The 23063-nt window shown below is 34.9% G+C and overlaps 2 protein-coding genes across 5 annotated transcripts; one reads left to right on the forward strand and one right to left on the reverse strand.

Moving 5' to 3' along the window:
• The first annotated feature begins 8778 nt into the window (after positions 1-8778).
• On the forward strand, positions 8779-11709 carry LOC106331761 (serine carboxypeptidase-like 42). 4 transcript variants are annotated; one of them, XM_013770174.1, is made up of 11 exons: positions 8779-8853; positions 9199-9457; positions 9639-9746; positions 9823-9915; positions 10006-10098; positions 10194-10279; positions 10364-10624; positions 10717-10850; positions 10964-11056; positions 11139-11256; positions 11337-11709. In XM_013770174.1, the coding sequence occupies exons 2-11, from the start codon at positions 9202-9204 to the stop codon at positions 11502-11504; spliced, it is 1410 nt and encodes a 469-aa protein (XP_013625628.1). In that variant the 5' UTR covers positions 8779-8853; positions 9199-9201; the 3' UTR covers positions 11505-11709. The 4 variants fall into 4 exon arrangements, with proteins under 4 accessions (XP_013625628.1, XP_013625626.1, XP_013625627.1 ...); XM_013770172.1 differs by having other exon boundaries at positions 8807-8918; XM_013770173.1 differs by lacking the exon at positions 8779-8853 and adding an exon at positions 8917-9116.
• A 207-nt stretch (positions 11710-11916) lies between these two features.
• LOC106335028 (helicase and polymerase-containing protein TEBICHI-like) lies at positions 11917-23060 on the reverse strand. Its single transcript, XM_013773444.1, has 26 exons — positions 22570-23060; positions 21829-22205; positions 21466-21688; positions 20537-21373; positions 20055-20119; positions 19797-19902; positions 19511-19711; positions 19170-19370; positions 18657-18818; positions 18320-18559; positions 17970-18182; positions 17482-17832; positions 17244-17396; positions 16723-16944; positions 16372-16590; positions 16171-16288; positions 14897-16017; positions 14529-14726; positions 14109-14368; positions 13751-13940; positions 13583-13675; positions 13145-13497; positions 12875-12983; positions 12643-12783; positions 12470-12566; positions 11917-12381 (listed from the first exon to the last, which is right to left on the reverse strand). The coding sequence occupies exons 1-26, from the start codon at positions 22603-22605 to the stop codon at positions 12314-12316; spliced, it is 6354 nt and encodes a 2117-aa protein (XP_013628898.1). The 5' UTR covers positions 22606-23060; the 3' UTR covers positions 11917-12313.
• Positions 23061-23063: the final 3 nt, after the last annotated feature.

Here is a 23063-nt window from a genome sequence, read left to right on the forward strand (position 1 = left end):
ATATATATATATATATATATATTTAAATATTTAATTTATGAAAAGAAATTTGTAATATTTATTAACATGTTTTGACTAAGACTAAGGAAATATTAGATCATAATAATAATCTAAATCTATAACAAATAACAAATAATATCTTGACAAGATATTTCTATATAAAAAAAGAATAAAATTTGACACCAATGGTATAGATATTATAAGGTAAGTAATTTATTTTTATATTATTTTGACTACAATCCAAGAAATTAAGCTCAAGGATATTTTGATAAAATTTTCCTTTTATGTAAATTTATGTTATTATATTTACAACAACATAAATCAAAATAAAACACTAAACAAAAATTAAGAAAAGTTCATACAAAATGGGTTTCTCCAAAAACATATTAATCGCATTTGTTTTCACCATCTTCTTCGTAGTATCTAATATTCATTGCTACCCAGGTTTTTAATCTCACTTGTTTACTTAAATTTATCCTCCTTTATTTATCTAATTATAATTTTTAACATTCCAATGATTATTATTTTATATAGACTTTGAAGTAAAACAAGACTACAAAAAATGCTACCTTCCGTGTAAACAAATAGCCGAAGGATGTGAGAGGTTTTGTGCAGCGATGAGCATTCAGTTGGTTGGTGAATGTATTTCTGATATATGTTGTTGTAGGTCAAAAAGGCCAAATTAACATTATTAAAGATTATACATTTTGTACTAGTGTCAAGAGTGCTAATAAAGATCCAAATCAATTAGCAAACTGAAGTTAGTTTGATAGAGAAATTATTTTTCCATAAAAAGAATTAAAAAATATTATTTCAACATATAAGATATTGAAATATCAAAATATCAAAATTACTAGTGAAACAAGTCCTCATATACTAATGGTGAATTAAATAATTTTTTGGATAACTAGAATATTTTTTTTTTAATTTGATATTTTGCGGCGCAGAACCTTTGGTTCTCATTTTAATCGATTGAACACAATTGGCTTTGATATGTTATATTTGTAAAGGATAACAATTTGCGAGTATGGTTTTGATAGTAATCTTGTAGTTGAAACACCTTTAATTCGTCCTCGAAGAAACTATATATATTTTCTTTGTACATTACATCAAAATATTAAGTGGATTAGACAAAACATATAGTCAGAATATTTATTGTTAAAAATATGTTTTTACTGAACCTATAATTATTTAGATACAACTAAAATATATTTTTTGTGCTAATACATCTACCCGCGTATCATTTTTCACTGAAATATAATATCAAAAACTGAATGATTTATTTGATTATATAAATGTAGTTCATGTCAATAATTACATATTTCTTACCTAATTTTTGTTGTATATTTTAAATCTCATATTCATTATAAAATATGTGTTGATATTAGAAGAGCAAATAATAATGAAATATGTGTTGATATTACAAGAGCAAATAATTTATATTGTCTAAATATATTATGCATGATGTATTTGGCTTATGTTAAGTTGAAAATAATTATAAGAATATTAAAACTCTAACTAAAATACGAAAGACACTTAAGAATAAAAAAAATTCCCAATTAGTTATATTGCAAATTAATGCATTTATTATAAAAATTGAAAATTTAAGTTCTAAGATTCTAGTGAACAAAAAATAATAACTTATATGCATGAAAAACCTCATATGCCAAGTTTATATTTAATAATTATTGGATTCATTTAACTATATATATATATATATATATATGTTTAAAATATATATTTTTTATGAAAAGAAATTTGTAATATTTATTAACATATTTTGACTAAGACTAAGGAAATATGATTATAATAATAATCTAAATCAATAACAAATAACAAACAATATCTTGACAAGATATTTCTATATAAAAAAGAATAACATTTGACACCAATGGTAAAGATATTATAAGTTAAGGAATTTATTTTTATATTATTTTGACTACAATCCAATAAATTATGCTCAAGGATATTTTGATAAAATTTTCCTTTTATGCAAATTTATGCTATTAATATACAACAACATAAATCAAAGTAAAACACTAAACAAAAATTAAGAAAAGTTCATACAAAATGGGTTTCTCCAAAAACATATTGATCGCATTTGTTTTCACCATCTTCTTCGTAGTATCTAATGTTTATTGCTACCCAAGTATTTAATTTCACTTGTTTACTTAAATTTATCCTCTTTTATTTTTTTAATTATAATTTTTAACATTCCAATGATTCTGATTTTATATAGACTTTGAAGTAAAACAAGACTACAAAAAATGCTACCTTCCGTGTAAACAAATAGCCGAAGAATGTGAGAGGTTTTGTGCAGCTATGAGCTTCCAGTTGGTTAGCGAATGTATTTCTGATATATGTTGTTGCAGGTATAAAAAGGCCAAACTAACATTATTAGAGATTATACATTTTGAACCAGTGCCAAGAGTGCTAATAAAGATCCAAATCAATTAGCAAACTGAAGTTACTTTGATAACCATGACTGAGTCGTATGCCGTGGTATGAGAGGCTAGGACATCCTGGTTCAGTTATGATGAGAAAGATAGTGCAAAATTAGAATGGCCATCCGTTGAAAACGGAAAAAATTTGCAAACGGGCAAGTTCAGATGTAATGCATGTTTTCAAAGAAAACTTATAACTTGGTCATCACCAGCAAAAGTAGGCAATAAATCACCAATGTTTTTAGAAAGAATACATGGTGATATATGTGGGCCGATCCACCCGCGATGCAGGCCGTTTAAGTATTTCATGGTATTGATTGACGCATCTAGTAGATAGTCAAGTGTGTCTCTTTTGACGACACGAAATACGGCTTTCACAAAGTTTATTTCCCAGATAATAAAGCTGAGAATGCAGTTCTCAGAGTATGCCATTAAGAAAGTAAGGCTTGATAATGCTGGTGAATTTACATCGTAAACCTATAATGATTATTGTATGTCAATGGGGATTGATGTGGAGCATCCAGTTCCCCACGTGCATCCACAAAATGGCATGGTCGAGTTATTGATAAAACAGTTGCAGTTGATTGCAAGACCGTTAGTATTGAGAACAAAGCTCCCAATTTCAGTATGGGCTGATGCTATATTGCATGCGGCTGCACTGATTCAGTTAAGACCGAGTGCATATCATAAGTACTCCCTATTACAAATGGCATCTGGGCAAGAGCCAAATATATCTCATCTCTGTGTTTTTGGGTGTGATGTCTATGTTCTGATAGCACCGCCACAAAGAACAAAAATGGGCCCACAAAAGAGATTGAGAATATATGTGGGTTATACGTCACCAAGTATAATAAAATATCTAGAACCGGTAACTGGTGATATGTTTACGGCACGGCTTGCCGATTTCCATTTGAATGAGGATGAATTTTCGGCGTTAGGGAATTTGTAGAATTCCTAAAGAGATTACATGGTGTACACCATCATTGTTACACCTTTATCCCCCTACGAATCAAAGAGAGCTGGAGGTTCAGAAAATTATGAATTTGCATAATTAGGCAAACCAGTTACCAAATGCGTTCACAGATACGAGAAGGGTGAAGAAGTCATATATACCCGCTGAAATTGTTCCATCCAAAGTTGAAGTTCCTAAAGAACAAACTGATGGAAATAAAATGAATGAACCTAGGGTTCAGTTAAAGAGGGGGAGGCCATCGGGTTCTAAAGATAAAAATCTCCGAAAGAAAAAGAAATTGGATGAGCAAAATAGTAAGGTTCCATAAGAACCTGATATTGAAAGATGTCTGAAAGAAGAAATAAATGGAAAGGTTCGAGAAGAACCTGTTACTGAAAAATGTCTAAAAGAATGCATAAATAAAGATGATCCAGATGACGAAGAGAACAGAAAAGTATGAGATTTCCATCAACTACACCCGAGATGAAAAGTTATGGATCAGAAATAAGATAAAAGATGTTGATGGAATGTTCTCCTTTTCTGTGTCCAAAGAGATCGAATGATAATCCCGATCCAAGGTCCATTTTGGAATGTCAGAAAAGACATGATTGGGATGAGTGGAAGAAGGCCATTCAAATTGAATTATTCTCCCTGAATAACAGAAATGTCTCTGGACCTATAGTCATAACGCCTGAGAATATAAATCTTGTTGGGTATAAGTGGGTATTCGTGAGAAAAGTAAATGAGAAGAATGAAGTAACACGATATAAAGCCCGATTAATTGCCCAAGGTTTTTCTCAGAGACCGGGAATTGATTTTGAGGAAACGTATTCCCTGGTAATGGATGCAATTACGTTTAGATTTTTGATGAGCCTAATGACATCTAAAAATCTTGAAATGCATCTCATGGACGTTGTGACTGTATATTTGTATGGATTGTTGGATATTGATATATATATATCTGAAATTCCCTGAGAGATTGAAAATGCCTGAAGCATTGTAAGAAAAATCTAGGGAGATTTGTTCGGTCAAGTTACAGCGATCACTTTACGGATTAAAGCAATCCGGACGCATGTGGTACAATCGCTTAATTGAATATCTTTTGAGTAAAGAATATGTGAATAATGCTATATGTCCATGCGTTTTTATAAGGAAATCGTCATCTGGCTTTGTGATTATTGTTGTATATGTAGATGACCTTTTGTTTTGGGCTACAGATAGAACATCTCCGAGAAGAAATATTTGTGCATCAATCAAACTATACAAAACGATTATTGAAACGCTTTTATATGGATAAAGCGACTCCTTTGAGTATTCCAATGGTTGGTAGATCTCTCGATGTTGAGAGAGATCCTTTTAGGCGCTGTGAAGATAGCGAGAAGATAAAGGGTCCTGAAGTACCTTATATGAGTGCTATCGGTGAGATATTATATCTTGCAAATTGTATTAGGCCTGATATTGTCTTTGCTACTAACCTACTAGCAAGTTCTGCTCCTACTCGCAAGCACTGGGACGGAATAAAGCATGTATTCCATTACTTCCAAGGTACAGTTGATTTAGGGTTAATGTATTTTAGAAAACCCGAGTTTAGTATGGTTGGTTTTGTAGATGCAGGATACTTATCAGATCCTCATCAAGCTCGATCGCAAACCGGTTAAGTTTTTACAATTGGTGGAACCGCGATCTCTTGGCGTTCCCAGAAACAAACTCTGGTTGCGACATCTTGGAATCATGCAGAAACTATTGCGCTTCACGAAACATGTCAAGAATGTGTGTGGCTCCGGTCAATGAGTCACCACATACAAGAATCAAGCAGAATAATCAACGAAAAAGAGCCAACAAAAATATTTGAAGACAATTCGGCGTGTGTCGTTCAACTTAAAGTAGACTATATCAAGAGCGACAGAACAAAGCACATCCCTGCAAGATTTTTCTCATACATACGGGAACTCGAGAAAATAAAGAAGTGGATATTGAGTATGTACGGCCATGCGACAATTCAGCTGACTTGTTTACATAAGCTCTTCCGACTACAACATTTCAAAAACACGTCTATGTAATCGAAATACGGCATTTGCAAGATCTGTGATAAGAAAGCTGTGTTTACTATTCTCAAAGAAAAATTAAGTTATAGTACTTATTTTTTCTCGTCATGGTTTTTAACGAGGCTGTATGTAATTCATAATTAATGAGGAATGTTAAAAGATAAAGATCAAAGTAGATGATTATATCATTAAAGAGATAATGTTTATTCTAATGTTTTGTCATTTTGTGGGAAGTAACCGACTTTCTAGTAGTATAAATACTACTCTCTTCTTTGTAAAATGATAACGTGAAATGAAGAAGCAAAGTTGAAACATAAATCATTAACTCCTCCCTCTCACATCTTGTCTTGTCCCTTTCACATGCACACATAAAAAACTTTTCCACTCACCTCACGTCCCATCTCATCTCTCTCTTTTGTTACCAAACAGAAAAGAATATATACTCCCCACCTTTTATAATTTACAACACATATTCAATAGTTGGAGAACAAATGTGTCAATTTCTGGGAGATAAAATGATCATTTTCCATACAAAATGGATATCTCCAAAAATATATTGATCGCATTTGTTTTTACTATTTTCTTGGTAGTTTCTAATGTTCATTGTTACCCAAGTATTAAGTTCACTTTACTGTTTACTTTTATTTATATTCATGTATTTATTTTTTTGTAATTTTCAACATTGCAATGTTTCTGATTTTAAATAGATTTTGAAGTAAAACAAGTCTACCAAAATTGCTATCTTTCGTAAACAAATAGCCGAAGAATGTCAAAGGTTTTGTGCAGCTATGAGCATTCAGTTGGCTGGCGAATGTATTTCATATATATGTTGATGTATGTCAAAAATGCCAAATTAACATTATTAGAGATTATACATTTTGTACTAGTGTCAAGAGTGCTAATAAAAATCCAAAACAATTAGCAAACTGAAGTTAATTTGATAGAAAAAAACTTTGCTTGAAGGAAATAAAAAAATATTAATTCAACATATAATATATTTAAATGTAAAATATCAAGATTACTAGTGAAACAAGTCTTCATATATACTAATGGTAAATTCAATAATTTTTTGGATAACTAGAATATTATCTTGCAGAATCAATAACAAATAACAAACAGTATTTTGACAAGATATTTTCTAGAAAAAATAACATTTGACTCCAGTGAAAAAATAATATGATATTATAAGGTAAGAAATTTATTTTGATATTATTTTGATTATAATCCAAAAAATTAAGCTTAAAGATATTTTAATGAAATTTTCCTTTTATGCAAATTTATGTTATTATCTCTATAATATTATTTGAGAAGTCAGTTTCTTATGTGTCGCGCTCACGTTAACTCTCACGGTGGTTGATTACACTAATATCCTTAATGAATTAAAAATATTACATTTAAATAGTATTATTGAATTTTTTATTTAGTTTTATTTTCCAATTTTTTCAAATAATATATATAATAAAAAGGAAACATTTATAGAGTTTAAAAAAAATTAAAAACGAAAATATATGTATATATAATATTATTTCATTAAAAAGAAAGTTCAAAAAATATAAATATTCCATTTAAAAAATATTTTTAAATAACATAAAATATACCTTTGAAGTAATAAAATATATCTTTATATCTATATTTTTTTTAGATGAAAATATATTTTTGTATATAACGTGATTTCATAAAACAAGATTCACACACATAATCTTGATATTATAAAAATAAAGATTAATTCTTTTAAAACATAATTTTAAACAATACAAAAATATATATTTTCAAAGTAATAGAAATAATTTTTATATATCTATCTATTTTCTTAGATGATTACATAAAATAATTAAGTAACATAAACTGATATATATATAATTGATTAAACATAGTTTATAATTAGTAATATTGAAATGTTTTATTTATTTTTCATATATTTAGTTAACTATAATATCTTTCAATTACAGTAAAAAAATCTATAAATTATATTTTACTTATATAATATGATTTTTAAAATACAATCACACAATTTTTTTAAACTGTTTATTTTAAAGATATATTAAAAATAAAAAGAATTAACAACAAATATCTTTTGATCAAATAATTACAAAATATTTTAAAATAACATAACACTATATACTTTAACGAGGTAGATATATTATATTTTATCATGATTAAAATTATTTGTTTTCATAATATTAAATTTGCTTTTAAATTTTATGTTTTTATGTTTGTGGAACTTAATATGACTATAATTAAAATACCAAAGCAAATCTGAATCTCATTTTAAGAGTATTTAAATTAAATTTCAGTTTACCATTTAATAAATATAAGGCATAAAATTACTTAGAATTTATAAAATATTTTAATTATTGTAAATATTGATATGTGTTCATGAGTTTCCAAAAATGTATTAATTACTTATGTATGTAATTTCATATTGATCATCACTTTATTTTCTGCTTTTTTTATAACAACAATCAACATATAATTTGATAAATATTGTAAAACTACATGCACATTTAAACGATAAATAAAATTAATTTTATTTTACTTAATTATAATAAATAATAATTATACTTCACTTTGAATTTGAAAAAATATATGTAATTCAATATACTCACAACATGAGTGACTCGAGTAATCCAACTTATATCTAAAATCATAGATTCAACTACAATAAGAATATATAATTGTATAATAATAATTTTTTTTATAAATGTAAATTATAGGATGACTCAAAATATATTAACAAATGAAAGTAAGATGTTAACCAACTGTAGAATATTATCGTTATATTAATTTACGTAATTTAAAATTAGACACTTTAGTTTATTTTATATTTCATTCTAAACATAATATATTTTAAGTTATACATAATCTTCCTCGAATATATTTATATATCTAAAACAACAACCAACGTAAATGCAAATAAGAAAACTAATCATAATTTTAATATATCTAAAATAAAAAAAAAATTATACTTGAACTCAGAGAAATAGATGCAATCTAATATACCCAAATGATAACAAAATCAACTATAAAAACAACAAAATCGACTAGCTATAACATATCTAAATTCATATGTCTAATTAAAATAATATAATATTATTAATATAAATGATGCATATAAATTATAAATTAATTTAAAATTAAAAATAAATAACAATCAATTATTATAGTATATTTATTTTCTAAATATTTATATATGTGCATGACCACGGGAAAATCAACTAGTATATATATAACAATATAGAACACTAAACACAAATTTAGAAAATTCTATACAAAATGGATATCTCCAAAAACATATTGATAGCAGCATAACACTAAGAGACTGCAAGTACAACTACACTCGATGGTAAACCACGCACGCACAATTGACGGTCCTCAATCAATATAACAAAAGCTGCTTTGAGACTTTAACCAAGTACACTTTGTCTCCTCCAATCTCTTAGCTTCCTTTCTCACTGTTGTTTCCTGGAAAAAATTAAGGTGAAGCTCGTCTTCTAGTTCTGTGTTCTGCGTTGTATTTCAATGGCTTGTGAATGGTTCTTTTCATTTTTTCGTGGCTCTTATGAGCAGAAACTCTAACTAAATAGCATAAAGACAGACACATAGAGTTCTACTTTTATATGTACACAACATCTAATTTTCTTCACGCTGTGGCTTATGTATCCTGATCTGTAGACTGTATGTGTATAAGAATCAGTGAGATCGGACTTAAAAATGTATAACTTATTTGTTGGTTGATTTGTAATATGACATATTTCAGATCATGGTGTGGTACGGTGCCTTGGCGGTGACAATGGTGGTGGTCGTGGTTATAGTGCAGTGGTTGGGTTGCAACTTTGCAGAAGGGTATCCGGAAGAAGAACTTGTGGTGAGGCTTCCTGGTCAACCAAAAGTCTTATTTAGACAGTATGCAGGTTATGTCGAGGTTGACTCCAAAACAGGCCGTAGCCTCTTCTACTACTTTGTTGAAGCAGCCACACAACCTGAGACCAAACCCTTAACCCTTTGGCTTAATGGAGGTTTGTATGTTTCTTCTAGCTTTGGTTTTTGTCATGTATGTAACTTTTTGGCTATATACTGAATTCTTTTGTGTAATATGGTTAAGAAGATGTTAATAAAAACATAACTTTGCTTGTTTTTTTTCTGACATTTTGAGTATCAAAAGGGTGTGAGTTATGGAAATTGAGGTTGGTCTTGCAGGTCCAGGTTGTTCATCAGTTGGTGGAGGAGCTTTCACTGAGTTGGGTCCATTTTACCCTACAGGAGATGGCCGTGGCCTCCGCATTAACTCCATGTCTTGGAACAAAGGTTTTATAATAAAATTAGAAGAGAACTAGTATTTGATTCTACCTATACATCTGATACTTCCTTATATAATGTGTAGCCTCGAACCTGCTTTTTGTGGAGTCTCCGGCAGGAGTTGGTTGGTCGTACTCCAACACAAGCTCTGATTACAACACCGGGGACGAAACTACTGGTAAAGAAAACTTAAAATACCATTATCAGCTTATATTAGAATATTTACACAAGACTAGTTCTTATTTTGACACGTTTTGTATATGAACAGCAAAAGATATGCTTGTGTTCTTGATGAGATGGTTCAGCAAGTTCCCAGAATTGAAAGCTCGTGACTTCTTTCTCACTGGGGAAAGCTACGCAGGTGTGTTTGATACATCATGTTGCTGTTTTTGATGTCATATCAGAAATATAACTTTATTAGTTAGTGTCTTCTGTTGATACAACACACTCTTGCAGGACATTACATACCTCAACTGGCTGATGCTATACTCAGCTATAATAGACAGTCAAGTGGGTTCAAGATCAATGTCAAAGGAATTGCAGTAAGCAAAAATAATCTTCTTCTTTTTCTTGATGTTCAACTCTTTTTTAGCTCTTATTTTTTTTCTTAAATATCTGATGATCAGATTGGGAATCCACTTCTAAAGCTGAACACAGACACTTCGGCTGTTTACGAGTACTTATGGTCGCATGGCATTATTTCGGATGAACTTAGACTAGAAATAATCAGGCAGTGTGATTATAACAATATACCAAACGTAAGCAACGCGTGCATCAAGGCAACCACTGAAGCCGGCGTCGTTTCTCAGTTTATCGACGTCTATGATGTTCTCCGAGACCTATGCTACCCATCCATTGTCCAGCAAGAGCTGAGGCTCAAGAAAATGGTCCCTCTCTTTTCTTTTTTCTCTTTTTTAACCAACAAAAAATTTGTTCTTCATCTGTCTAGGTGTAAACTTTTTAGAAAATGGTGTTTCAGGCTACACACATGAGCATAGGGGTGGATGTTTGTATGACCTACGAAAGAAAGTTCTATTTCAATCTCCCAGAGGTCCAACACGCTCTTCACGCCAACCGCACTCGTCTGCCTTACGAATGGTCTATGTGCAGCACGTAATTAAACACCTTTCCTATCCTCTTTCATTTTTTAGTTACATTAACTAATGAAAAAACTTTTTATAACTGATTGGTATTGGATTTTCGCTAATTTGCCTATTATGTCACAGCCTGGTAAATTACCATGGCATCGACTCAAACATCACCATGCTTCCGCTTCTTAAGAGAATTATACAGAACAAAACTCCTGTTTGGATTTTCAGGTAAGAACTCTCTATTTTAAATATCCCCTTTTTATAACTTCTTTTTGCAGCTCTAAACACACCAGCTTTGTTGAAATTGCAGTGGCGATCAAGATTCTATAGTTCCATTTCTTGGTACTAGAACCAATATACGAGAACTTGCTCATGATCTTAACTTCAGCACCACACTTCCCTATGGACATTGGTTCCACAAAGACCAGGTACGTTCTCTACTCCCAGTGAAAATCAGCAGAAGCCAATTTTTCCCTCCCGATTTCAAACTTGTGGTGGTTGTGACTAGGTTGGCGGCTGGGTCACTGAGTATGGAAAGCTATTGACGTTTGCAACAGTGAGAGGAGCGGCTCATATGGTGCCCTATGCGCAGCCCGCACGAGCTCTCCATATGTTCAGTTTCTTTGTGCGTGGACGAAGATTGCCCAACAACACACATTACCCTCATGATGAATGAGAGAGGAGATTATCTCTTTATTGTTAACAACCTATATTAAGACAATGGCATGGTTATCATTGTAATAAGTTGTTATTGAGAAGTGTTACTTTTCTAGAGTAGGAGATATTGGATTCCAATTTGGGATGTCATAGACATAAGAACCCATTTTGAATAGTTTTGATGTATGCATCATTGATTTAATTAATATCTTCTGCTTTCCTCCTTCCACATCGTAATTCTGGTAATTTCTTTTGGTAGGAAGACCATTTTGGTGATTCAGCATTTGCTTCATTGCATTCTTTATCTTTAGTTACTTACTAAAGCATACTAAATCAATAAAACAGAGTACATAATGAACCAATACATTTAACTCTTTTGGAATAATGAGCTCATTATATTGAGAAAAATGTTTGACATTATGTATTTACAGTGAAAAGAGAGAAAACTCTTGCTACTCTTTCTATATGATTTTGGTCATGTCAAAAGTCACTGTCTAGGTAAAAACAGTGGCAACTCTTACTGGTTTTTTACAGACTCTCTTTGAAGCTAAAACGAAGAGCCCTCGGAACACAGCAAGAGAAAAATCCCTTTGGAATGGTCCGTTCCTCTCCACCTCCATATTCAAGCGATAAATGTCACAAAGAAGCCACTGATATCATTTACCTTCATCACTTCATGAAGATGAAATAGAGCATCATCGCATTGAGTCGAGCAGTGGCGAGTGTGGGATCATTTTGAGCCATCAAAATACACATGTGAGCGAGTTGCTCAAACAATCCGAGGCTCTTCAATTGAGATTTAAAAGACACTGAGATTTTGCCGATGTCTTAATCAGCCTGAAGCGGCTCTAAAGAACCCCATGCTTTCCCAATCTTCAGTTTCACATGTAGGGGGACTGATAATACATAACAGAATCAATAAAGTCAACATATAATATTTATAAACATGACATAGAAAAGGAGCATGGTATATTATGAACATACCGAGAAGTGAAACCGCATTTTCCATGCTGGATTGCAGCAACATTGCAGCTTCTTTTCCGTAAGAAGGATCAACTTCCAGCACGAGCTCATCATGTACCTGCATAATGAATGTGCCACTTTAAAAATTAACAACTTAAGAAACAAAAACAATATAAAGAGTGTGCAACTCTCACCTGTAGAAGAATTCGGCATCGTCCCTTCAACATGTGAAACCTAGCCTCAGTTGAAGAACTAGATGCTGAGGTATTAACATCCTCAGAAATAGCCGAATATATGTTTATCATCGCAATCTTGATTATATCAGCAGCAGATCCCTAAGTAAAACGATAACCAAGTAAAAAAAATTATGGTCTAATTAAACATGACAGCATAGCGTAAAGGAAAGGAAGAGAAACAAGGTCAGACCTGGCACACGGAGTTTACAGCTTGCCTTTGAGCCTTAGATTTCTCTTTGGCATTCCCAAATTTGATTTTCGACAAGAATCGCCTTCTTCCCTTGAGAGTCTGAATGTATCTGCATATCAAAAAATGTTCTTGGATTTGTAATTATAGTTCACAAAGACCAGCCAGTAAAACACAGCCAAAGAAATAAAACAATTAATCAAAATCTAAGTGTAATATATCAGTAAGTTTTAGTATAAGAAGCATTAATGAAGATAGGTGTAACATGCTCACCCTTTTTCCTGGCAAAATGAAACTGTTTCGTTAAGCCAAGACGTGACTGCAGGGAAAGAACTTTTAAAGCTTCTAATTTTCTCCTTGGCTTCATCTGAGCTGCATTCAAGCTGTTCAGCAAGCCTGTTGGCACCCATTCCATAAAGAATTCCATATATCAATCTTTTGGTCTGATCTCTATCATGTGGACCAACAGAATCCTCGGTCTTTCCAGTCCATTTTGCAGCTATCATCGTAAAGACATCACCTTCTGGCTGACTAAGCTGTGCAATCAACGAGGAATCTCTAGAAAAATGTGCCATAAGTCGCAACTCTATCTGTGAATAATCTGCCGTCAAGAGTAACCAATTCTCCTGTGGTGAAAAGATATCATTATTGAGTCTTCATAAACGCTTGAAGACCAAAGACACAAAACTTTTAGAAACAAGGAAAATTTACCTGAGTAGGAACAAAGAAATCACGTGCATTGATTTTGTAGCGATCTTCCTTTCCACTTTTATCCAATATAAACTCTACTTCGTGCTCAACAGACTGCAGAAAAGCAAAATGCTGTTTACTTTGTGGATACAGGATAGAACGAGAAAGGAAACATAAAAGAAGTCATACTTGGAGATTAGGCTCCTCTATGGAAAGCCTTCCAGTTGCTGTGGATGTTTGAAGCCAGTGGCCATGCAGAGTGTACCTTTGCGTGCTTAAGCGTAGTTTAGCAAGCGAACAAATTGATCCAAGTGTACTATTTAAGAGCTTTGCCAAAGTGCGGTGCTCTTTGATAATTGGGACAACAGGATGCTCATTCCTGGGACAAAGTCATATTCCCAAGTTAAGTCAGACCAAAATAGAATCACATTAACTAGGGGAAATCTTACTCTTAATATCATAACCACATGCTCTTTGTGAAACGTGTTGATCGTTCCTCAAAAAGAATGTTATCATTCGTGATGAAAAAAGAACACACTGCACATACCTTAATAGATCCAAGCAATGCTTATCAGTACTTGGATGAAGTTTCCCTTTATTGTGGTTTTCCGGTATGGGCAACTTCAGCTGTCGAAACAGCACGTCTGAAATATCAGCTGGGCTGTGCAATGAAAATGTCATGCCAGCTAATTCAAATGCTTTCTTCTCAAGGGACCGCAGTTTATCCCGCAGTACATTCCTTGCCTTAAGACATCCCTCTATATCAACGCCTATACCCCAGAGCTCCATGTCTGCAAGGACATTGACCTGAAACACAGAATGAACATATTATGCTGCCGGAAAAAACAACTAATCAGCAGATGGCTGCTTGAACAAATAGTTTCACATAAATATTTGACTTTGAGCATGACATGCTGGATGCTGGTGCAGTTAAGATAAACTCAAAAACAATTTAAAGGGGATATACCAGAGGCATTTCAGTGGTTGTCAGTGCTTCAATAAGTTCCTCTGAAACAAGGATCTTCCAAAGAGCTGAACAAAGGGCTCGCGTTTGAGCAACCCGTCTGCAGCAGCCATTGTGGGCAACCCTTCGGATCTGATTCCTCCACCTGCCATTGCGATTTGCAGCTTCAGCTGCCTCTGGGGACAGTCTTTTCTTTACCTCCTATAACAGTTTTACAAAATTTCAATGAGCAAATATACTAAACAGGTATGAGCTAAATCTGTGTGTGATAATAGATAGTTCGCCTATGGTGTTTTTCTTGTTCAGCACCGTCATCAGGAGATATATGATATACAAATCATGCATTCTGCTAATAGTCAATCTGGAACTACCTTATCTATGTTTGGATTTGAGTGTCTTTCCTCATCTGGCCAAAGAATCCATGACACGATGCTCATGTCAATGGTGTGGCTTATGCGAAGGGGAAGCATCACCAACCAAGATCCATCCACCAACTCATGGTCCCTGACCGCTTCTGCAAGATTCAGGCGAGCGCATCTTTGGATTGATATGGCAGGACTCTTGAGAACTTGAATCTGGTTTTTCAAATTCCAAGTGAACTTTCTCGTATTTTCATTCCCCATTATTTTATTGATTCTGTTCCACCTAGCTTTAATAACATCAAGCATGTTTTGGGTACCCAAAACCTCTTTATTGTCAACAACTGCATCCTTGAAAAGCTTTTCTTTTTCTTCACATTCCAAATTGGGAAGATCCTTGTTAAGATTGACATAGTATACAGGAGAGCCATTCCAGCAGATCGCAATTCCATGTATCTCATAAGAGATGCGAGAATTCAAATTTTGTAGCTTACTATAGTGGATATCAAAGAAAAATTCCTCAGCGGATTCCCAGAGATTCAGGAAAGAATCAAATCCGCCACTAATATTTCCAGCAGTTAGTGGACCCTTTTCACCTGCATTATCCTTATTGCTAAGAGGAATTTGGGCACTCCTGGTCAATTGCTGCTCAGCATTTTCCTCATTTTTGATCTCTCTGTCATCACTAGAAAGAATACTAACAGCATTAGGTCCATCAGTGCCAACTGTAGTTCCTATCGGTTGGATTTCAGGAAGAGTATCGGCCAAGTTAACTTCTGATGAAACCCCTAAGGCAGTACCTGCTACGTCCCTTGGCTTTTCTCTGTGATTATCCATGTCAAAGTTTCCACGATCCATGTGCCCCTCCATGCTTGACTGCCCTGGAATATGTTGTTGTCCACTGGGACCAACAGAGCCTCCAGAGATATCTCTCTCAATAGTTACTTGTCTATTGGGACTCCTAGCAGGAGCCAACGGCAAGGGATTTGAAAGGTCATGAACATCCAAACCAAGCGACTTAAAAGCAGAGAATGCAGCAGCCCTCGCCTCTTCTGCTTTCTCAAGAACAATTTTCCGCGCCCCGTTCTTGATTTTCTTGGCTAATCCCAAGTGTATCCTTCTCTGTCCAGTACCTTGTACACCATATCAACTCGAGCACATTAGATGGAAGTGGATGCAATATTCTTTCCAACAAACGGCCAACTTATCATTCCTAATATAAGCTGGAGAGACCTCAATGAGGCAACAGAAACATAAAAAATAAACTGTCTAAGAAAACTGATTACCTTCTTCAGCCCACGCTGAAGTTTCAAAGAGAGCTTTGACAATTTCAGGGATGGATGCTTCAGCAATCGCCTGACATGTACGCAAGCCAGCTTTGTACAACGCTCTAGCTCTTGAACCCTATTTATTCAACATCAAAAACCATCTTTGTCAATAGCACTCCTTATATCTTTTAGCTATAAGTTCCTGGAAGTTGCAAGTACCTTTATATATGGAATGCTAGTAAGTTCAACAATTTCAGCTCGGACACCAAATGAAACACGGTTCTGGAGTTTGGCAACTAAGCCTTCAAGACCATGCCATCCAAGCCTTTCACAGAACACCGAAACCATGGAAGAAAACCTTCCAGCGTTCTCCTGTAGCGCTTGAACCATACCTCTAGCCACTTTATAGGCTTCACAAACCTCAGACACAGAAGCTTCCTGCATTTCATAGTTAAAAATGATCGATTAGAGGAGTCAATCATCACCTGCAACGGCTTTATATATAAGAACCAATAAGAAGTTTTAGCATATATAAAAACAAAAGAAACAAATAAGCAGTAGGGGAGCCACCTGAACTAATTTTGACAAGATGAGAGCAACAAAAAATCGTTTGCACACTCGAAGCATCTCTTCATCTGAAAGCATCTTACTGCTAGTTGAACCATGCCGATTTTTATATTCTCCACGCAATTTTTTGTTCACATCTTCTGGTTTCTTTAGAGTGCGCACTGTTGCACCATGTGCCATGCGCATCAGAAAAGGTTCGACCACTCCAACTCTATTGCCAACAGACTGAAATTGTAAGATCAAGTAACAGATCAGCTTACAAGATTTTCTGGAATTGTGTGCCCAAATAACAAGACCTAGAGCTTTTCAAAAAGTACTGCAGAAAACTTGGAAGCCTTCCACTACAGAAGTAAATGAAGAATAGAATGCCTAACTATTGTGCAAAACATTAAAATTTCAATAAGAAGAATTAAAAGAAGAATGAAATTAAACTAGAGAAGTCAAATTAGAGGAAGAAGTTATCTGAACATACTTCTTGTTTTCAGCACATTAATGCCGGATATTACTAGAGGGTACAATATTACCTGTTCTAAAGGAGACAGTTCCATAAACCGTTCATAATACAGCTCCCAGTTTGGTTCAACACCAACATTAATTGGTGTGATTAAGTAGACCAAATGCAAATCAGAAGCCATAACTAGTCCGTCACGTGCTCTTAGAAGATCATCCAGCACAATCTGCAGCAAACCATAACATACACGTCAAGCATGCTTACTCAACCCTATATAAAATGCATTTTTAGTTATAGAAAGATTAAATTACAAGTGACTCCTCTGGGCAGAGTGAACTGCCAAAAGCTCCACGTCCAAGGGGTGTTGTAGTGTATAACTTTGTCTCTTCATTCCACTCAAGAAATTTTCTGTGGCACAGCCACCGAAGGGAATCCTGAGCTGATTTGACCACATCTTGAAAAGGCTTTGTAGAATTCAGAAGAGTACACCTAACATAGCGATGTATATCTTTGGCAGTCTGAACAATTCCACCTGCCACAACTTCTAATATTGCATGAGTCATTCCATTCTTGTCCTCAGATAAACAAGACTCCAAAGGTGGGCAGCTCTCATTTAGAAGTGCCATTATTCTCTTGAGTTCTCCTGGTTTGCATATCAACACCTGGAAAGAAATGTAAATTTAGAACAAGAATCAAAAGCCTAGACCATTAACCACTCCAAAGAAGAAGAAAAATGCCTGTGAATTTCACTATGAGGAACTGAATAACATCATTATTTCTAAAGAAATTAAAGGCATACACTTTCTCCTTTTGTATCAATGCCAGTCCGCCCAGCTCGACCAGCCATTTGCTTGTACCTTGTTCCATCAAGAAAATCACGGCCAATCATTGGTTGCCGAAAAATGACTCTCCTTGCAGGCAGGTTAACCCCCGCCGCCAGTGTGGATGTAGCTGTTAAGACACGTACAAGACCTTTACGGTAACAGGTCTCAACTATCTCTCGTTCTTCTACCTGTAGTACAAATATAATAATTATATGTCCATCTGGTCCTCATAAATAATTATTATGACTTTTGCGTAAAATTCACCATCTCAGAAAAGATTACAATCTAGCAAAAAACATATCTAGAATAGATTGTGTATACATACCGTAAGACCAGCGTGGTGGTAGGCAACCCCAGAGGGAAGAGTTTCTTCTAGTACAGGATCTACTCCGGATGGAGACCTTCGCAGGGCATCAATCGCAGATTGAATATCCATAAACTCACTATGTTCACCATCAACGTCTATGGGCACTTTTTTAATGAGCTTTGAAATATGTCTAGCAGTTGATTCGCATCCTTTTCGACTAGAGCAAAATATCAGCACTGAGTTGCCCTCTTGAACAACCTGGATTGTGATATTACATCTGAGTTTTCCTTCTTGAACCAAGTTCAATACATAAAAAATGCAAGTACTTAGGACCTTAACTCCCAAAAGATATTACCTCGTTACAAAGCTCAATGATATGGTCTGGGTCTTTTCCTCCCATATCAGCAGCTTTGGGTATAGTCCTCACAACTTCCATCTTCTTATTATAAATGGTGTTACCAACTTTGATATACTCCTCTAGCGGAACTGGTCGAAACTCTGTCTGATATAAAGCTGCCTTTCAACATGTAAAGCCACAATAAGTTTTTTGATTAAGAAGGCGACAATAATTTTACGGAGTTTCAAAAGAAGTGAGTACAACAGCTCCGGAAAGTAACAAATACAGAAAAATTATCATCACCCATATAAGAAATCTGGAGATATACAGGTCTTCATTTTACAGAAAACGTAACGTTTATTTGACAATCACGAAGAGTATTTCTGTGCAAAATATCATATTCTTATAATTCTCAGAAGCATGCAGGTTTATCTATGAATACACCTATACGTCTAAAGATAATTGTCATGCAACTAGATGAGAGCCAAAAAAAATAATACATATATCAAATAGTGATTCTGTTTGTCTTACTTGAAGCCAGTCAGCAACTGCTCCGACATTCGGCATTGTAGCACTCATACCCACAATTTGTAGGCCATGAGTAGGATCAGTCTTGCCACTGCTATTCCCTGAACTCTCACCACTACTAGACTCTGAACTGCCTTCACCAGCAGCATAACGAAGTTTAGTCAGCATAAGTTCCAACAGATAACCCCTATGTTGGTCACCCACCTGTATAAACCATGAGCACAATAGGTTCTTTTTAATGCATTCATTATTATATGCAAAGACAAAGTACGAAGAAAATAAAAGTGACAAACAGTTATAAGCTTGTCCGAGATCCATATAGACGAGATATGTAAAAACCATACCATGTGTAATTCATCTATAACAATTATCCCCAGTTCAGACAAACGACCCTCTTCAAGCAAGCGATTTATCAAAGAGTTTGCCTTCTCAATCGTGCAGACAGCCACAGCAGTGCCTTTAGGAAGTGTTCCACCACCCTGATTTCCAAAGTAACTACGAACTTGCTTACCAAGTGGTTCAAGAAGGAGCTCAAGGTGTTCCGCCTGCATCCAATTGTTATACGGCTAAATTAACAGCAAGTAATGTTATACAATGTGTAGGATGCTTGGAGAGAATAATAAAAGAAACCTTCTCAGCGCAAATGGATACATAAGGTAGCACAAGCAATGCCATTTTTCCTGTTGTTATGACCCGGCGCAGCATCAAGACTTCTGCAACAAAACTTTTACCAGCACTGCACAAACAGCATGATTTTGAAATTGAGCATAAATTATTTTCAGATAGAAGCCTGCTGGCGAGTTAATAACACTACTATCATGATCCGGCGGAAATGTATGAATGAAGCAAACTTTGAATAGGCAGATTCATAGAAAACCATGAAGATACCTTGTGGAAGCACAATATACCAGATTCCTTTTCTCCAAAACACCATCTACTTGAAGGCACTCAACCTATAAAATTAAACAACGATTTGTATTCAGCTAGGGAAAGGACGTCAGAAGCAATAGCCTACACACAATGACACAAACAGGTATAACAAACAGAATAAGAAGTTCTTCCAGATGTTATACCGACTTAAGAAGCTATAGTTGTGTATCCGAAGAACAGATGTAGAATGACATCACTCTTTAATAAGCGGCAGATATTTAAGAAAGTATAAATACAAAACCGAAGGATAGGGCAGATTAAATTTGGATGGCATAAACTAGTTGCAGGTTCTCAACTGAACTTAAACTTTCTAAACTGCAATAGAGAAGCAAATGCACATGTATCTATCTATAGGAGACGAACAATGAAAACGTTGCTCAGCTGTGTACTTAAAAATAGTTGACAAATAACGACATACGCATCAACGAACAGTTATGTACCTGCCATGGATAGAGTTTAGATATTCCCTTCTTATTGTATACGCTGCAAACTTCTAAGGGAAGCCAGGTGCTCAGACTTAAACCATCTTTATTATGATGAGAGCTTGAAGGAGTATAGCTTTCTTTAGATTCACTAGAATCAGCTGGTTTCCTCATGTTGCTTATCATAGACGCAGATCGTACACTATGATTGTCCTCGCACACTATATCTTTCTTTCCTTCAGGTTCTGGATACTTCCTGCCTATCAAACTTTTATTTGCCTGAGCATTATTGGCAATATCAAGAGTTTCAAGTCCTTTATTATCAATAAGAACAGATTCAGAGATCGTACTGCTTCCTAGAGCAATGTTATTTTGATCCAATGAACCTCCATTTGTTTTTTTATCTTGAAACAAAAGGTCCAGATTCTTGACAGGAAGCGGAGATACTTCTTTATTAAAATCTCTCCCATGCTTCTCCCCGACCTTTGAATAACCAATGGAATCTCTATCCTTGGCTCTGGTTTCATCTAAACCGAACCTTTTCTTTAAGTTGTCACTGCAATTATCAGCTTTTTGGCTGAATGAAAGAATAGTTCCATCCTGACCTCCATCTTTAGATTCTACGGAACCAGAGTTCTCAGTTGGCATTGACAGACCATCGGCAACTAGAATTGCTTCATTCCAGAAAGAATCTCCAGGTGAGAACATTGAGTTACCAGACTTAGGGGTTCCCACAGGACGAGATTTAACGGCTGATTCAGGCGTATGGCATTCAGTTTGATGAGTCAATGATTCAGGTGCCTTAGTACACTTCCTCAAGCCCATTGAGATTTCAACAGATTGTTTGCTTGGAATCTGTGAATATATTAGACCAGAAGCGTCAAATAATTGAACATGAGTCAGTTTAGCAGGAAGTTAAGTAACCATAACTGTTTATTCCATTTTACCTTCTGCATAGGGTCTGAAACAGATTTATCTCTCTTGTCACTGATTGATTCAGGCTTACTACCGAGAGGATGTGCAAGTTCATCCAGTGATGGTATATTTTGAGAATCACAACGCATCTTGTGAGGATATTGCATATCTTGAGCAAGTAGTGATGAACTGCTTGGACGCTTCAGTTCGTTTGCATTCTGATGTGGAGGTGGGCCAACAACAGACCGCACTTCACTGCATAAACCAAACAAGCAAAGTTTACAAATTCCTCTAAATCTCAGAACAACATACTCGGACATCAATGGATGTTCATCAACCAACTCCTTGATGATAATAGAAAGAATAAGAAAATCGAGACAATGAAATCATATTACCTACAATACAAGGACAAGAAACCAGTGGCAAAGTCTCTTAGATCTGAATTATCTTTCTGGTTGGCACAAAGCAAACCATCTGTTGCATGATTCTCAACCGTAGCAACACCTTCTTTATCAAAGACTTGAGATCCGCTCTGTTGGTTCAAACCTTCTTTAGAAGTTCCAGCGCTCACAGGCTCCAAATCCAGTTTTTTCGTAAACGCTTGCTGCCTTGCCTGCAACACACTGTTGTCATCCAGGGAAGATGCTTTCAAGTAACTGTCCAAAGCGCCTTTGTCTCCAGGAGACCTTTCTCCAGTCACCTTCACATGTTTCTCGTTCCTCCCAGACTTCAAATTTGGTGACGGGTGTTTCCTCTTCTTCGAAACATAAAACTAGCTCAAAAGTAGAAAGTAGAAACACACTTTAGCTTCAAATATCACAAAAACTCCCTTGCTATAACTACTATCTTCACTGTTCATAAAAGCATCGAAAATCAAATTTTTTTAACCTAATTGGGGGACCCGTAACAAAGTTTTTTAACTTTATTCATAGACAACCAAAAACAATATCAAATTATGGGATTCAATCAAAATGTGGCATCAATTCAAGGAATGGGTCTTCTCAATGAATCAGATACTCAACAAAAGTTGATGCCTTTGCATCGATATAGGTCAAATTTCAAGATGTTGCAGCAGCAGCAAGCCTAGACACAAAGAAGAGGTAGAAGATCGACATGCGTCTCCAAGAGAAACGGACCTGGTCAATCCGCGACCTAGAGGAATCTGAATCCATGGGGGCGGAGGAGGAGGAAGAAGAGTAACCGCCGGAGAAGAAAACCCTAGACGGCGCCGAAGGAGCGAGGAGAATCCGTAGCGTTTGAATTTTGATTTCCTCCCTTCTCTTCTAGACACAGTCAGAGGTCTCTCTCTCTCTCTCTCTATTATATTCAAACTTACAATTTTGAACCATAAAGTTTTTGCCTTTTTGGTATATAAATATTTGAGTTTTTTTTTCAAAAACTGTTGTGCCGTTGGCGCTCCATGACAAAGAGCAGCAACCTTGTGTTATATCATTTGTGACAAAAAAAAATATAAGGGACAGAATGGAACTGCCCATCACTTTCAGGGTTGTTGCAGCAGCAGCAAGCCTAGACACAAAGAAGAGGTAGAAGATCGACATGCGTCTCCAAGAGAAACGGACCTGGTCAATCCGCGACCTAGAGGAATCTGAATCCATGGGGGCGGAGGAGG

Source organism: Brassica oleracea, chromosome C3 (genome assembly GCF_000695525.1).
Source record: "Brassica oleracea var. oleracea cultivar TO1000 chromosome C3, BOL, whole genome shotgun sequence".
NCBI classification, from domain to species: domain Eukaryota; kingdom Viridiplantae; phylum Streptophyta; class Magnoliopsida; order Brassicales; family Brassicaceae; genus Brassica; species Brassica oleracea.

Coding starts and splice junctions, on each gene's coding strand:
- LOC106335028 (XM_013773444.1), bottom strand. CDS start 22,605: ATGGATTCAGATTCCTCTAGGTCGCGGATTGACCAG. Junction 14,727..14,896: donor CAAATCCAAACATAGATAAG/GTAGTTCCAGAT, acceptor AAACTGTTATAG/GAGGTAAAGAAAAGACTGTC. Junction 13,676..13,750: donor TAGAGGAGCCTAATCTCCAA/GTATGACTTCTT, acceptor GCTTTTCTGCAG/TCTGTTGAGCACGAAGTAGA.
- LOC106331761 (XM_013770174.1), top strand. CDS start 9,202: ATGGTGTGGTACGGTGCCTTGGCGGTGACAATGGTGGTGGTCGTGGTT. Junction 10,099..10,193: donor CACTGGGGAAAGCTACGCAG/GTGTGTTTGATA, acceptor ACACTCTTGCAG/GACATTACATACCTCAACTG. Junction 10,625..10,716: donor AGCTGAGGCTCAAGAAAATG/GTCCCTCTCTTT, acceptor ATGGTGTTTCAG/GCTACACACATGAGCATAGG.